Source organism: Palaemon carinicauda, chromosome 45 (genome assembly GCF_036898095.1).
Source record: "Palaemon carinicauda isolate YSFRI2023 chromosome 45, ASM3689809v2, whole genome shotgun sequence".
In the NCBI taxonomy this organism is placed as follows: domain Eukaryota; kingdom Metazoa; phylum Arthropoda; class Malacostraca; order Decapoda; family Palaemonidae; genus Palaemon; species Palaemon carinicauda.
The window spans coordinates 32,658,267-32,672,504 of record NC_090769.1 but is presented as its reverse complement, the minus strand read 5'-3'; the positions used below and the strand labels follow the sequence as shown (position 1 = coordinate 32,672,504).

The 14,238-nt window shown below is 53.5% G+C and overlaps 1 protein-coding gene across 1 annotated transcript in view; it reads right to left on the bottom strand.

Moving 5' to 3' along the window:
- Positions 1 to 14,238, bottom strand: part of LOC137634625 (failed axon connections homolog) — a 72,774-nt gene that overhangs the window by 41,196 nt on the left and 17,340 nt on the right. Inside the window, exon 3 of the mRNA XM_068367092.1 lies at positions 5,631 to 5,827. Within this exon, the coding sequence (XP_068223193.1) occupies positions 5,631 to 5,827 (197 nt within the window). The remainder of the gene's footprint in view (positions 1 to 5,630; positions 5,828 to 14,238) is intronic.

The following is a 14,238-nucleotide window of genomic DNA, read 5'->3' as shown; positions in this document are numbered from 1 at the left end:
GGAGGTCTCACTTCCGACTGAGGGCAGGTAAGTTCATAACTACGTATGAGTAGAGAAAGTTTTAGCGAAGAAGAAATGTCCATTCCTTTCAGCCTGAAGGCTAGACTTAAGGCTGAGCGATAGCCTTTCACTGCCGAGACTGAAAGGCGCATTTCTTCCCGCAAATACACGAAGAAATCCGCTATTGTTGGAATAGTGGCATCGAGTGGAGAGATCCCCCTTCCATGACACCAACCACAGAAGACTTTCCACTTTGCCTGGTAGACTGCTGCCGAAGACTTTCGCAGGTGTCCAGACATCCAGATCGCAACTTGTTGCGAAAATCCTCTCTCTGAGAGGAGATGCTGGATAGTCTCCAGGCGTGAAGTCGTAGTGAACCTACGGCTTTGTGGAAGATGTTGGCATGTGGTTGTTTGAGTAGATTGTGGCGTGGAGGGAGTTCTCTTGGTAGCTCCGTTAGGAGTTGCAGAAGGTCTGGGAACCATTCCGCGTGATGCCATAGCGGAGCTATGAGGGTTATTGAAAGATTGACCGATGTTCTGGTCTTGTTGAGTACCCTCCTCATCAGACAGAACGGGGGAAAGGCGTAAACATCGATGTTGTCCCACCATTGTTGGAAAGCATCTTGCCCAAGAGCCTTGGGGTCTGGGACTGGGGAACAGTATAGCGGGAGCCTGAAGTTCAGGGTCGTTGCGAAAAGATCCACAGTCGGAGAACCCCACAAAGTCAGAACTTTGTTGGCTACTAGATGATCCAAAGACCACTCGGTACTCACTATCTGAGATGCTCTGCTCAGATTGTCGGCGAGCACATTCCTTTTGCCCGGAATGAAGCGTGCCAATAGTGGTATCGAGTGGACTTTGGCCCATCTCAGTATCTCTACTGCTAGATGGGATAGTTGCTGCGAAAAAGAACCTCCTTGTTTGTTGATGTAGGCCACTACTGTGGTGTTGTCGCTCATCACCACCACAGAGTGACTTGCCAGGTACTGTTGGAACTGTTGAAGGGCCAGAAAGACAGCCTTCATCTCTAGGAGATTTATGTGGAGGTACTTTTCTGACTCTGACCAGAGGCCTGAGGTCCTGTGATGCCGCACGTGGGCCCCCCACCCTTTTTTTTTGAAGCGTCCGAAAAAAGCATCAAATCCGGGGGGGAGTACGAGAAGATCCACTCCTTTACATGGATTCTCGTCTGCCACCCACCACTGGAGAGCAGTCAGTTCCGCAGGTCCCATGGGGATCTGGATGTCCGGGGAATCGTACCCTTGATTCCACCGGGACTTGAGTCGCCATTGCAGGGATCTCATCCTGAGGCGACCGTTTGGAACTAGACGGGCCAGGGAAGAAAGGTGACCGAGGAGACGTAACCACGATTGGGCTGGGAGTTCTTCTCGTCTGAGGAAAGGATCTGCGACCCTCCTCAGCCTTGCTATCCTGTCTTCTGATGGGAAGGCTTTGTGGGGATTGATGTCCAATATCATACCTAGATATACTGTATCAGCCTTTGAGTGGGAAGCAGTGAGGACTTCTCGAGATTTACCATGATCCCCAGATCCTGGCAAAGTCCCAGAAGTTAGTCTCGGTGTTGAAGAAGGGATGACTCCGAGTCTGCTAGGATTAGCCAGTCGTCCAGATAACGGAGGAGACGGAAGCCGATCCTGTGTGCCCACGACGATATTAGGGTGAACACTCTGGTGAAAACCTGAGGTGCTGTGGAGAGACCGAAACAGAGCACCTTGAACTGGTACACCTTGCTGTCTAGGCTGAATCTTAAGTAATTCCTTGAAGACGGATGGACTGGGATCTGGAAGTATGCGTCCTTTAGGTCCAGTGTGCACATGAAGTCTTGCAGTCTTACTGCTAGTCTGACCGTGTCCGCCGTCTCCATGCTGAACGGAGTTTGTTTGACAAACTTGTTCAGAGCTGAGAGGTCGATGACTGGTCTCCAGCCTTCAGACGCCTTCTTTACAAGAAAGAGTCGACTGAAGAAGCATGGAGATTCGTCGAGGACCTCTTGGAGAGCGCCCTTCTTCAACAGTGTCTGGACTTCTGCCCGAATGGCTTGCCCCCTTGCCGATCCCATGGCAAGGGAGCTCAATGACACTGGATTCGTCATCAGGGGAGGTAGAGATGTTATGAACGGGACGCGATATCCTAGACTGATCACGGAGATTGTCCAGGAATTAGCCCCGAGTTGCTTCCACCTGTTTGAGCAACTTAGTAGGCATCCCCCCACTGGTGGACATGCAGGGGGACTGCCTATCCTAGCGTTTGCGGCCTCGGCTGCTCCCTCTAGGATTCTTGCCTCCCCTAGAGGACTTTTTGCCTTTCCTTTCTTTGACAGGAAAGGGCTTAGACACCACGATCTTCGCTGCTGTCGTCGTTTTAGTGGTCTTGACTGGACGGGACTGCTGTGGTGCTGGAGGCTTATAGGGCTTACATGTTAAAGCCCTATGAAGAAGGGAGTCTTGACGAGACTTCCTCCACCTCTCAGCGGCATGTTCCACATCCTTAGGCTCAAACAAGATGGATCCCTCTAGAGAGGAATGTCTGAGCCTACTGATCTCGGTGCTAGGGACCTTCTGATGGAATCTCTCAGCTACTGCATCCCGACATTTCAGAATGGTATTTGCCCACAAGTTCGAGACTTGGTGGGCCAGAAACTCGATCGTGCGAGTACCTGAGAGAAGAAAGGTCTCCATAGCTTTCATGATACGTTCTTTGGAGAAATCCTCAGAACGTATCAGGATACCTAAGGTCCCCAAGCAGATATCGAGCTACGAAGTGGCTTGCATAGCACACTTCGCAACTTTCTCCTGGTTAAGGATCTCGGTTGCCGAGAATGAGACCTGCCGGTTGGAGTCTCTCAAGAGGGACTCCCCTAATTGGTGCGATGGGGGAAAGTCTCTCCTTGCGTGATTGCCCTGAGGACGGGAAATCTTCGTCCGAAAGGGAAGGAGAGAAAGTCTGGGGGAAAGAAGGAACCTGCCTCGAAGGCTTGCGTGGAGTCAGTTTTGCCCTTGGAGAAGTTACCACGTCTGGAACTCCTCTTTTTCTCTTCAAAGGGGTAGAAGCAGCCAAGGATCTGTGCCCCAATTCAGACAAGACAGGCTTGAACGCCTGCGTTACGGCTCTGATCAGTGCACCAAACCAGGGCTGTTGGCTGACAGACACGCTGTCAGACATACCCCTTGAAGGGACAGGAATTGAAGGATCCTTGGGAGGAGTTTTCGTCATTGGTGGGTTCGCCTGAAAAGGCTTTGGGATCCTGGACCCCTCTAGATGTTTCCCTTCTCCCACAATGTGCGCTGGTATGCGCTTGCAGGGAGGGGAATGAGGTGATGGCGACCTTGCTGTGCGTAGTTCAGCAGTCTCGTGCGCGGAAGGATATTGACGCTCGCGCGAGGGAGAGTAATGGTGCTCGCGCGAGGGAGAATACCGGGAATCGCGCGTGGGAGACTGCAGGCGTGCACGTGGGAGGGCAGGAGACTGATGGTGCACAGGAGCGCATGTGGGAGACTGTGGGCGCACAGGTGCGCGTGCGGGAGACTGTTGGCGCGCACGGGCGAGCGGGCGAGAATTCGCACATGCCTGTACCAGTCGTATTGCGCGAGCGCAGGAAAAAGACCCCTAGCGCGCGGGCGCGCAGTTGAAGCCTGTGCTGCTCGTGGGCGCGCGTCAGAATGTGGGTGCGAATCCGTAGGCGAGGATAGGCGAGTGCGTGCGGGGCGCGCGCACGTATCCTCGCGGATGCGTGCGGCCGATGGCGAGCGCTGGCGCGCTGGCGCGATGGCGAGACCTGGCGCGAAGGCGGGTGCTGGCGCGATGGCGAGCGCTGGTGCGCAGGAGATCGCTGGCGAGTAGGAGAGCGCTGGCGCATAGGAGAGTGCTGGCACGCAGGTGAGGGTTGGCGCGCAGCTGGGCGTGGGCGCGTATGCTTAGGCTCAGGCAAGGCCTGGCGCGCAGGTGAACGTGGCCGCGTATGTGTGTGAGGGCGTGCATAGCGCGTAGAAGAGCTGTGTTCCTGTTGGGACGTATGTGCGTGTTGGCGCATACGCCCTTGATGCCTCGTGTTAGGGTTTGTTGACGGAGCCTGACGAGCTACTAGAGCGCGTTCGTTGGTGCATAGCGCATATCTGGTTGGCGTGCCTTAGCGTGCTCAGATGAAACCTTGCTAGGTTTATACAAGAAGGGTGACGGCAGGTCGGCAGGTCTGTCGGGTGGAAGGTCGACGTGTCCTTTAAAAGGACAACCTTCTACCGAAGGAGATCACGAACGATCTGCAGAAAGGTCCAGGACCAATGCAGGAACAGTGATCGGAGATTGTTGTCGAGGCTCCTCTGCGGGGGACTGCATCGAAGATGTTGAACCGAAGAGGTGCCTCCTCACCGCAGGTGAAGGAAGGCCTCTCTGGCAAAGAGGAAGGCGAGCCTTGCGACGAATGTGCCCTCTGGGGGCCGTAGGGTCAGCGAGCTGACCTTCTGCAGTCCTCCGAAGAGGAGTCTCAGTAAGTGAACTCCCCCGAGGGGAAGAAACACTAGCAGGAGAGACTGTTGGACTTAGTTTCTCCCTCGTTGGTTGAACAGGAACGGGAGAAACTAAGCCGTCAGCTACCGTAGGGTTTGAAGAGTCATAGGTGATAGGTGATACTGCATTAGATACCTCTGACACCACAACATCGACAAGAGACAGAGGATCAACCTCTGTCGGTGACGGCGATTGTTTGACAGCGGCACCCAATCGGATGTAGTCAAGTAAAACCTCCTTGGAGGGCGAACCCTCAAGCCCCAAGGAGGACCAAAGCTGAAAAAGGGGGATTAGTGACATATCCTCCCCCGGGAGGAGAGGTGGAGCTGCTTCGCTAGGGGAAGCAACGTCATCTCTCGAGCCCCGAGTTTGATAAACAATATATCAGTCTATGCTACCACTCGACGGTCTCTCGAAAGAGACCAAGCGAGTGGGAGCTTTGGAGGAGGTTTGGGCAACGGAAGAAGAGGCCTTGGGTTTTTCTCTTTTTGAAGAAACCTTCGAAGGAGAAATATCCCGTTTGGACTTCTTCTTCTGTCGTCGCGAAAACCTCTCCCACTGGGAGGCAGACCACTCACTACACCTGTTATTGCTATCACGCCGTTGGCCCCTACAGGAAGGACAAAGGGCATGAGGATCGGTCTCAACCGCCGACATGAATGTTCCACAGGGGCGGTCAGGAAACCCAGGGCAGGTGCGCATAATCGCAGAGGCAAATTTCACAAACAGAACTAGAAAAGAAAGAGCAAAAAAGCATTAAATGGCTGCCAAATGACGGCGAGGGTTAAAGTGGACACGTCCGACTACCATCCAAGCCGAGAGCAAAGTGAGCTCAAGCACAAGTGTGTGAGAGGGGGAGATAGCAAGCTACCCTCCCCTACAACCGCTAACTAGCGGTGTGGGAAGTAAACCCTCGTTAAAAATTAATGGCTCGTCATTTCAGCTACGCCGAAAGTAATACCCCTATTAAATAGCATGGTTTGTATTCCAGTTACGGAACAATTAGTGTTTGCATTGCAAAATGTTTCATGTGTATTAGCAATCTAAATAAAAATATAAATTCATATATACAATAAAATTAACGTAACAGTCGCAGGATCTTACCAAAAGAAATGTTCCTCTACCATGAGCCTCAGTGATACTCCAAGAGCTTTATCTTCAGCCTTCAGGTGACTGCTAAAATTCTTTCCATAGTATTTCCCAAGTGTCTCTATTATTATCTGAGAATCAGCCAAGTCCTTGCCATTCCAAGTAATCCATGGACACTTCCCTTTTGGACCCAAAGGCTCCTCAAAATCAAGCTGAAATTGAAATTTCCTTATATAAGCAGGTTTTTTTTTTTTTTTTAATTAATATTGGCAACCTTCTCTTGTAAAGCGTTAGACCCCATGAAGAAAAATATATATAAAAATTATGCAAAATCTTTTTATTGACTTTCTATTAAAGAATTACATTTCTCAATAACCAAACTATCTTGTGATTAAAAATGCATAATGTATTTTTAGTAGAAAAGTAATAACAAAATATTTTACAAAAAATTCTATTTGTTTATTAATTTAAAAAAAAACATATTTTTTTTCATTCAAGTATGACAAATTCGAAGATAATTTGTATTTTTCCTAACCATACAAACCTTAGCTATTTACATTGGGTTTACCTTTTAGCGTAGCTGAAAAGACGAGCCAATAGTTTTTAACGAGGGTTAATTACCCCCGCGCTAGTTAGCGGGGGGTAGGGGAAGGGTAGCTTGCTACCCCTCACCCCCCACACACCGGTGATTTGCTTCACTTCACTTAGAGGTAGGACTTGACTTGGGGGCCAGGGATGGCGGGCAAATATGTGTAAATAGCTAAGGTTTGTATGGTTAGGAAAAATACAAATTATCTTCGAATTTGTCATTTGTTCCGTAACCGAAATACAAACTACGCTATTTACATTGGGTGACTTACCCCTTAGGAAGGGTGGAAAGTCCCCAGCCTTACTGACTTCGGGTTTGCCCGGGGGCTCAATCCCTCAGTGAGCAGCACTTGAGAAAAGGAGCCCCTGCACCTCACAAGTTCCTTGCATCGCTAGGAACAAGTGGCCTACATAAGTTGTGTGGAGGAAAGTGTGACTCGTCCTATGAAGTTGACCTTGAGACCTTCAGATAGGAATTCTAGGATAGGACGTTCTCAATACCACCTCGTCAAGGTATGGGGGACGCAACAGTATTAAGCTTAATACTAGGAGCACAAAGAAGCATGGGTTACCTGCAGAGGTCGAGATCAGCTATGTGAGGACCAGGATGCTGCTTCCCCAAGAGAGGGGAGAATGAAGAAAGAAGTAAGGGTCAGACATACTCTTTCATTCACGCAGACTAAAACCGGGTAACAACGCCCTCAACCTACTGCTACTTGTCCATAAAGGAGCCTGAGGTTAGACCAGCTGTTGTGCAGCCACCACAGGGCCGATAGAAAACGTATCGAGGCTCCTGTGGGTCACGTCTTGCAGGTAGTGGGCTGTGAAGGTCGTCTGATGCTTCCAGACCCCAGCATGAAGTACCTGCGTCACAGAGAAGTTTCTCTTGAAGGCCAGGGACGTAGCAATACCCCTGACATCGTGTGCCCTAGGGCGACGTGACGGAGGAGGGTCTGGATTCAAGGCATGGTGGATAACCCTTCAAATCCAAGCTGAGATGGTGTTCCTAGTGACCCTCTTCTTAGTCCTGCCTGTGCTCACAAACAAAGCTCGCACTTGAGGACGAACTGCAGCCGTTCTCTTCAAGTAGTGCCTCAGACACCTCACTGGACATAGTAGCAGCTGGTCTGGGTCGCTTGTTACAGAACGGAGACTCGCGATCCTGAAAGTCGAACCGAGGATCCGGCACTCCAGGATTCTGAGTCTTGGCTACAAACTCAGGGACGAACCTGAACGTTACCTCCCCCCATCCCCTTGAATGGGCGATGTCGTACGAGAGACCATGAAGTTCACTAACTCGCTTGGCCGAAGCCAAAGCGAGTAGGAAAGCCGTCTTCCAAGACAGGTGGCGATCGGAGGCCTGGCGTAATGGTTCGAAGGGAGGTCTCTTAAGAGCCCTGAGGACCCGAACCACGTTCCAAGGAGGAGGTCTCATTTCCGACTGGGGGCAGGTAAGCTCATAGCTACGTATGAGTAGAGAGAGTTCTAGCGAGGAAGAAATATCCACGCCTTTCAGCCTGAAGGCCAAGCTCAAGGCTGAGCGATAGCCTTTCACTGCCGAGACAGAAAGGCACATTTCCTCCCGCAGATAAACGAGGAAGTCCGCTATTGCTGGAATAGTGGCATCGAGTGGAGAGATACCCCTCCCACGACACCAACCACAAAAGACTCTCCACTTCGCCTGGTAGACTCCCTCAGAGGACCTTCGCAGGTGCCGAGACATTCTCTCCGCAACCTGTTGCGAAAAGCCTCTCTCCGTGAGGAGACGCTGGATAGTCTCCAGGCGTGAAGCCAAAGCGAGGCCACGGCCTTGTGAGGGACATCGGAGTGGGGTTGTCTGAGAAGCTTGTGTCGTGGAGGAAGTTCCCTCGGGAGCTCCGTCAGGAGCTGCAGAAGGTCCGGGAACCATTCCACGTGATGCCATAGCGGAGCTACCAGAGTCATCGAACAGTTGCCCGATAGTCTGGTCCTGTTGAGCACCCTTCTCATCAGACAAAACAGTGGGAAGGCGTACACGTTGATGTTGTTCCACCGTTGCTGGAAAGCATCTTGCCAGAGTGCCTTGGGGTCCGGGACTGGGGAGCAGTACAGAGGCAGCTTGAAGTTCAACGCTGTCGCAAACAGGTCCACAGTCAGGGAACCCCACAAAGTCAGGACTTTGCTGGCTATCTGAGGATCCAAAGACCACTCGGTACTCACTATCTGCGAGGCCCTGCTCAGACTGTCGGCGAGCACATTCCTCTTGCCAGGAATGAAGCGAGCTGATAGTGTTATCGAGTGGGTTTCGGTCCACCTCAGAATCTCTACTGCAAGATGGGATCGCTGCTGCGAAAAAGTGCCTCCCTGCTTGTTGATATAAGCCACTACCGTGGTGTTGTCGCTCATCACCACCACGGAGTGACCCGCCAGGGTCCGTTAGAACTGCTGAAGAGCCAGAAAGACGGCCTTCAATTCTAGCAGGTTGATGTGCAGGCACTATTCTGATTCTGGCCAAAGGCCTGAGGCCCTCTGGTTCAGAACGTGCGCCCCCCACCCTTCTTTTGATGCGTCCGAAAACAGAGTCAATTCCGGGGGGAGGACGAGAAGACTCACTCCATTCCGTAGGTTCTCGTCGCCCAGCCACCACCGCAAGTCCGTCCGTTCCAAAGATCCCATCGGGATCAGAATGTCCGGAGAATCGGATCCTTGATTCCACCGGGACTTGAGCCGCCACTGTAGGGATCTCATCCTAAGGCGGCTGTTTAGAACCAGACGAGCCAGGGAGGCCAGGTGACCTAAGAGACGTAACCACGACTGGGCGGGGAGCTCTTCTCGCCTGAGGAAGGGTTCCGCCACCCTCCTCAGCCTTGCTATCCTTTCGTCTGATGGAAAGGCTTTGTGGAGATTGGTGTCTATCAGCATGCCTAGATAAACCAGTCGTTGGGACGGCTGCAGAGAGGACTTCTCGAGGTTTACCACGATCCCCAGATCCTGGCAAAGACCTAGAAGCCTGTCTCGGTGTCGAAGAAGGGTCGACTCCGAGTCTGCTAGGATCAGCCAATCGTCCAGATAACGAAAGGAGACGGATGCCGTTCCTGTGCGCCCAAGATGAAATCAGGGTGAACACTCTGGTGAACACCTGAGGAGCTGTGGAGAGACCGAAACACAGCACCTTGAACCGGTAGATCTTGTCGTCTAGGCAGAACCTTAGGTACTTCCTGGAAGACGGATGGATTGGGATCTGGAAGTACGCGTCCTTTAGATCCAGTGTGCACATGAAGTCTTGTGGTCTCACCGCAAGTCTGACCGTGTCCGCTGTCTCCATGCTGAACCAGGTTTGCTTGACAAACCCGTTCAGAGCCGAGAGGTCGATGACGGGTCTCCAGCCTCCAGACGCCTTCTTTACAAGAAAGAGTCGACTGAAGAAGCCTGGGGAGCCGTCGACGACCTCCTGGAGAGCCCCCTTCTTTAGCATGGTCTCGACTTCGGCCCGAAAGGCCAGCCCCTTTGCCGACCCCGTGGCATAGGAGCTCAACGACACTGGATTCGCTGTCAGGGGAGGTTGAGATGTGAACGGGACGCGATAGCCTTGGCCGATCACTGAAACCGTCCAAGCATCGGCCCTGTGTTGCTGCCACCTGCGGACGCAACGCTGAAGGCTTCCCCCACAGGTGGACACGCAGGGGGACTGCCACCCCTAGGGTTTGCGGCCGCGGCCGCTACCCCTAGGAGTCTTGCCTCCCCTGGAGGACTTGCTGCCCCTCTTGACCTTGGCTGGAAAGGGCTGGGGCTTAGACACCACTTTCTTAACTGCCGGTGCCTGCTTCGGAGCCTTACGAGGCTGCTGCTGCTGTTGCGGCGGAGCTGGAGGCTTATAGGGACGAGCTGTAAGGGCCCTATGGAGGAGGGAGTCCGTGCTAGATTTCCTCCACCTCTCAGCTGTTCGCTCCATGTCCTGTGGCTCGAACAGATTCTCCCCAAGAAGGGAAGCATGTCTGAGCCTACACACATCCACGGCGGGGACCTTCGGATGGAATCTCTCGGTCACCCTTATCGCGCCGCTTCAACACCGAGTTGGCCCACAGGGTGGTGATCTGGTGCGCCAAGAACTCGATGGAGCGGGTGCCCGAGAGTAAGAAGGTCTCCAGGGCCTTCCTATTGGTCTCCTTAGACAAGTCCTCGGAGCACAATAGGATGCCCAGAGTTCCAAGCCAAAAATCCAGCCACGAAGTGGCCTGCATGGCGCACTTCGCGACCTTCTCATGGCTCAGGATCTCCGACGCCAAGAATGACACCTGCCGGGCAGAGAGCTTCTCAAGGGGAACTCCCTTCGCCAGCTCCTCCACGGAGTGATGGAGAGGAAGAGCGAGACTGGACTCACCCAAGATCTCAAAATACCTCCTCTGCTGGAGACGAGGAGGAGGGATGAGTTTGTTCCCGGCAGAAGAACAACTGGAGGAGGCAAGAATCGCGAGCTGGGCGTTGGCCCTGGCTCTGGCACTCTTCACACCCCGAGACCAGGGCAGAGCCGCACTGGACTTAGGGGCTTTCCGAACGTCGAACACTTCGTCCAAGATTGTGTCCTTGCCTTCTCGGGGGGCCATCACGGGGTCCATGAGCCCGTTGAGTTGCCTCATCAGGCTCAGGACCTGCCAGAAGGCATGTTTAGATTCCTGCTGATCTCCTCCTTGAGGGCTGGCAGCTAAGTCTCCTGTCCCCGGAATCTCTTCCTGGGGTGAAGCGTGGACGTTCCCCTGGGGAGCCGCGGGTTCCTGGCGAATCCTCGAAGATGATTTCGGGATGGTCTTGGAGTCCTTGGATTCCCTCCTGGGAGGGATACAGGATCCCAACAAAGAGGTTCGAAGAGCCTCTTCCGCACGAGACGATTCTCCTCCATGAAGAGAAGGCTCCCCCCTTGGTGCTGAGAGGAAGACTATCGCTTCACTGGACTCACCCGAGGACGGAAAAGCCTCGTCCACGGGAGAAGAAGAAAACGCTCAAGCTGGGGAAGGGGCCTTCCCGACAGACCTCTTAGGAACCAACTTCGCCCTGGGGGAAGTCACCACGAAGTCCACTCCTCTCTTTCTCTTCAGCGTAGGTGAGGCAGCCGTTGGTTTGTTGCCCTGATCGGCGAGTGCTGGTTTCATTACCCTCACTAACGCCCGCATCAGAGGACCAAACCAAGTCTGTTGTTCCACGGACACAGAGTCCGAAATCCTCGCTGGAGGGAAAGGGATCAGGCGATCCTTCAGAGTGGACACCACTGGACCTGCCTGAAAAGAAAGGGGGGAAGAAAGATGCACTGACCTCTCTGAAGTGTCTTCCCTGTCCTGCACAACAGTCCTGCGTTTAGATGGAGGCGATCCAGAGCGATTGCTGGGAACACGCGTTCCTGCTGCTATCACTGGCTGTGAAATTCGGCGCGAACGGTGGTCGCGCGGGCGCGCAGGCGAGCGGGCGCGAGGGCGTACAGGCGAACGAGCGCGTGGGCATGCCGGCGAACGAATGCGTTGGCGAGGGAACGCGTTGCCGCGTGGGCGAGTGAGAACGTTCCGAAGATCGCTGGCAACGTTGGTCAGGAGACCTGTAGCGCGAGGGAGAGCGATTGCGAGCAGGCGATCGGTGGTGCGCTGGCGAACGCTGGTGCGCAGGCGAGCGATGGCGCGTTGGCGAGCGATAGCGCGTAGGTCGCGCAGGCGAACGATCGCGCGAGGGCAAGCTAGCAGAGGGCGAACCAATGTCCTTCCAGAATCTCTGTGCGACGGCGCGTTGGAGATCGCATGCGCGCAGGCGGTAAGTCACGCGGGCGATCCGGAGATCGCCGATGTTCAGGTGATCGCTGACGCGTAGGAGAACGCTGACGAGCAGGCAATTGTAGAATCGTCTGTGAAAGCTGGCGAGCAAGAGGGCGACGCGTGAAATCCTGTGAAGGAACAGTCGGCGCGGCGCGTTCACGAACAGGAACAGGAAGCACGTAGGCGCGTGGGCGAACATGTGCTTTAGAAACACGCGCTGGAGAACGCGGGCGATGTTGTGCAGGAACAAGCTGAGGATCGCGAGAGCGCTCAGGAGACTGATGGCGCGCAGGGCGCCCAACAGGGACTGCAGGATATTTAGAGACCACAGGGGAGCGCTGGCGAGCAAGAGGGCGATGATCCTCAGAAGAGCGCTGACGAACAGGAGAGCGCTGACGATCAGAAGAGCGCTGACGAGCAGGAGAGCGCCTGTGCGCTAACACTGCAGAAGGGCGAGCAGGGGAACGCTGGCGCGCTGAGCGCTCTTCAGGAACAACAGGTTGAAGGATGTCCTCAGGAGAGCGCTGGCGAGAAGGAGGGCGAACATCAGGAGAGCACCGGCGAACATCAGGAGAGCGCCGGCAAACAGGTTAGCGCTGACGAGCAGGAGAACATTGACGAGCAGGAGAGCGCCTGTGCGCTAACACTGCACGTGTAAGGGAAGAATCCCTTTGCCCCGAAGGGACCGTTGCCCGTCGGGTGACGAGGTCCCCAGAAGGTGAAGTTCTAGCAGGAGTAGGAGACCGATCCCCAGAGAGGTCTAAAGAAGCTGGAGCTGTAGGCTGAATACGACGAGGAGAGTCCCCTTCGGAAGAAGAAGATCCAAAAAGGCGCCACTTAACACCCTTATAAGGGGATGGGAGGCCCTTGCGACGCAGCGGACGGTGAGCCTTACGGCGAAGGCGGCCACGAGGAAGATCATCAGGACCATCAGTCCCCCGAAGGGGAGTCTCAGTCAAGGCACTCCCCTTAGAGGGAAGCTGGACAGCAGACGAGCCCATAGGACTCCCTTCCCCCTTCGAAGGATGTACGGAAGGGGGAGGAGAGCCATCAGCACCAACATCCCCAACTGCACCTGCAGAGGATTGCCCCGCCCCGTCGGAGGCCTCTGCCACCACGACGTCGACGATAGACAGAGGGTCTACCTCTGCTATCACCGGCGACTGCTTAACGGCGGCCCCCAACGAGACAAGGTCAATCAGGGCAAGCCCTTAAGCCCCAGGGAAGCCCAAATCTGTAAAAGATCATCATTAGACAGTGATTCATCAATAACCTCCCCCGGAGGAGGAGGGGGAACCGCCCCGCTATGGGAGGCGACGCCCTCTCCCCCCACCCAAGGTCGGGAAACAGAACTAGGGCCTGCGCTACCACTCGGCTGACTCTCCTTAGGAGCCGAACGAGGGGGAGCTTAGGAGGAGGTTTGGGCGGCGAAAGAAGAGTCCCGAGAACCTTCCTCCTTCAAGGCAACCCCAGAAGGAGAACGGTCTCTCTTGGACTTCTTCTTACGCCGGCGGCCAAACCTCTCCCACTGGGAGGCAGACCACTCCCTGCACTCACTACACTTATTTTCCTGATCACACTGTCGGCCTCGACACTGCGGGCAAAGGGTGTGAGGATCCGTATCCGTGGCCGACATAAAGGTACCACAAGGGCGGCCGGCAATTCCAGGGCACGTACGCATAGCAATAATAAAGGTGGTCAACTTCTAACACACACACGCGCTGTAGAGAAAAAGCAGAAAAAAGATTAAAGGCTGTCAACGAGGACGATGGACAGACACGTCTGTTCATCGCCGGAGCCAAAAGTGAAGTGGAGCAAATCACCGGTGTGTGGGGGGGAGGGGTAGAAAGCTACCCTTCCCCTACCCCCCGCTAACTAGCGCGGGGGTAATTAACCCTCGTTAAAAACTATTGGCTCGTCATTTCAGCTACGCTAAAAGGTAAACCCAATGTAAATAGCGTGGTTTGTATTTCGGTTACGGAACAATAATTTTTTTATAATCTTTCACTGCATATAGTATAATTCAAATGGTCAAACCCATCCAAAATATATTTGTCACTTATGAGTCTTTTATAGAGTATAAAAATATCAAAATTTTTCTTTCTAAATAATTAAAAAAAATCTATTGATAGAACAACTACTGCATTTTCTGAACTTATTAAAATGTAAATTAAAATATCGTTCTTAAGAAAATCCATAAAATAACTCACTGAGCAGCATTAAGGGATAAAATATTGTTCACTGGCATTCAAAACTTAAGG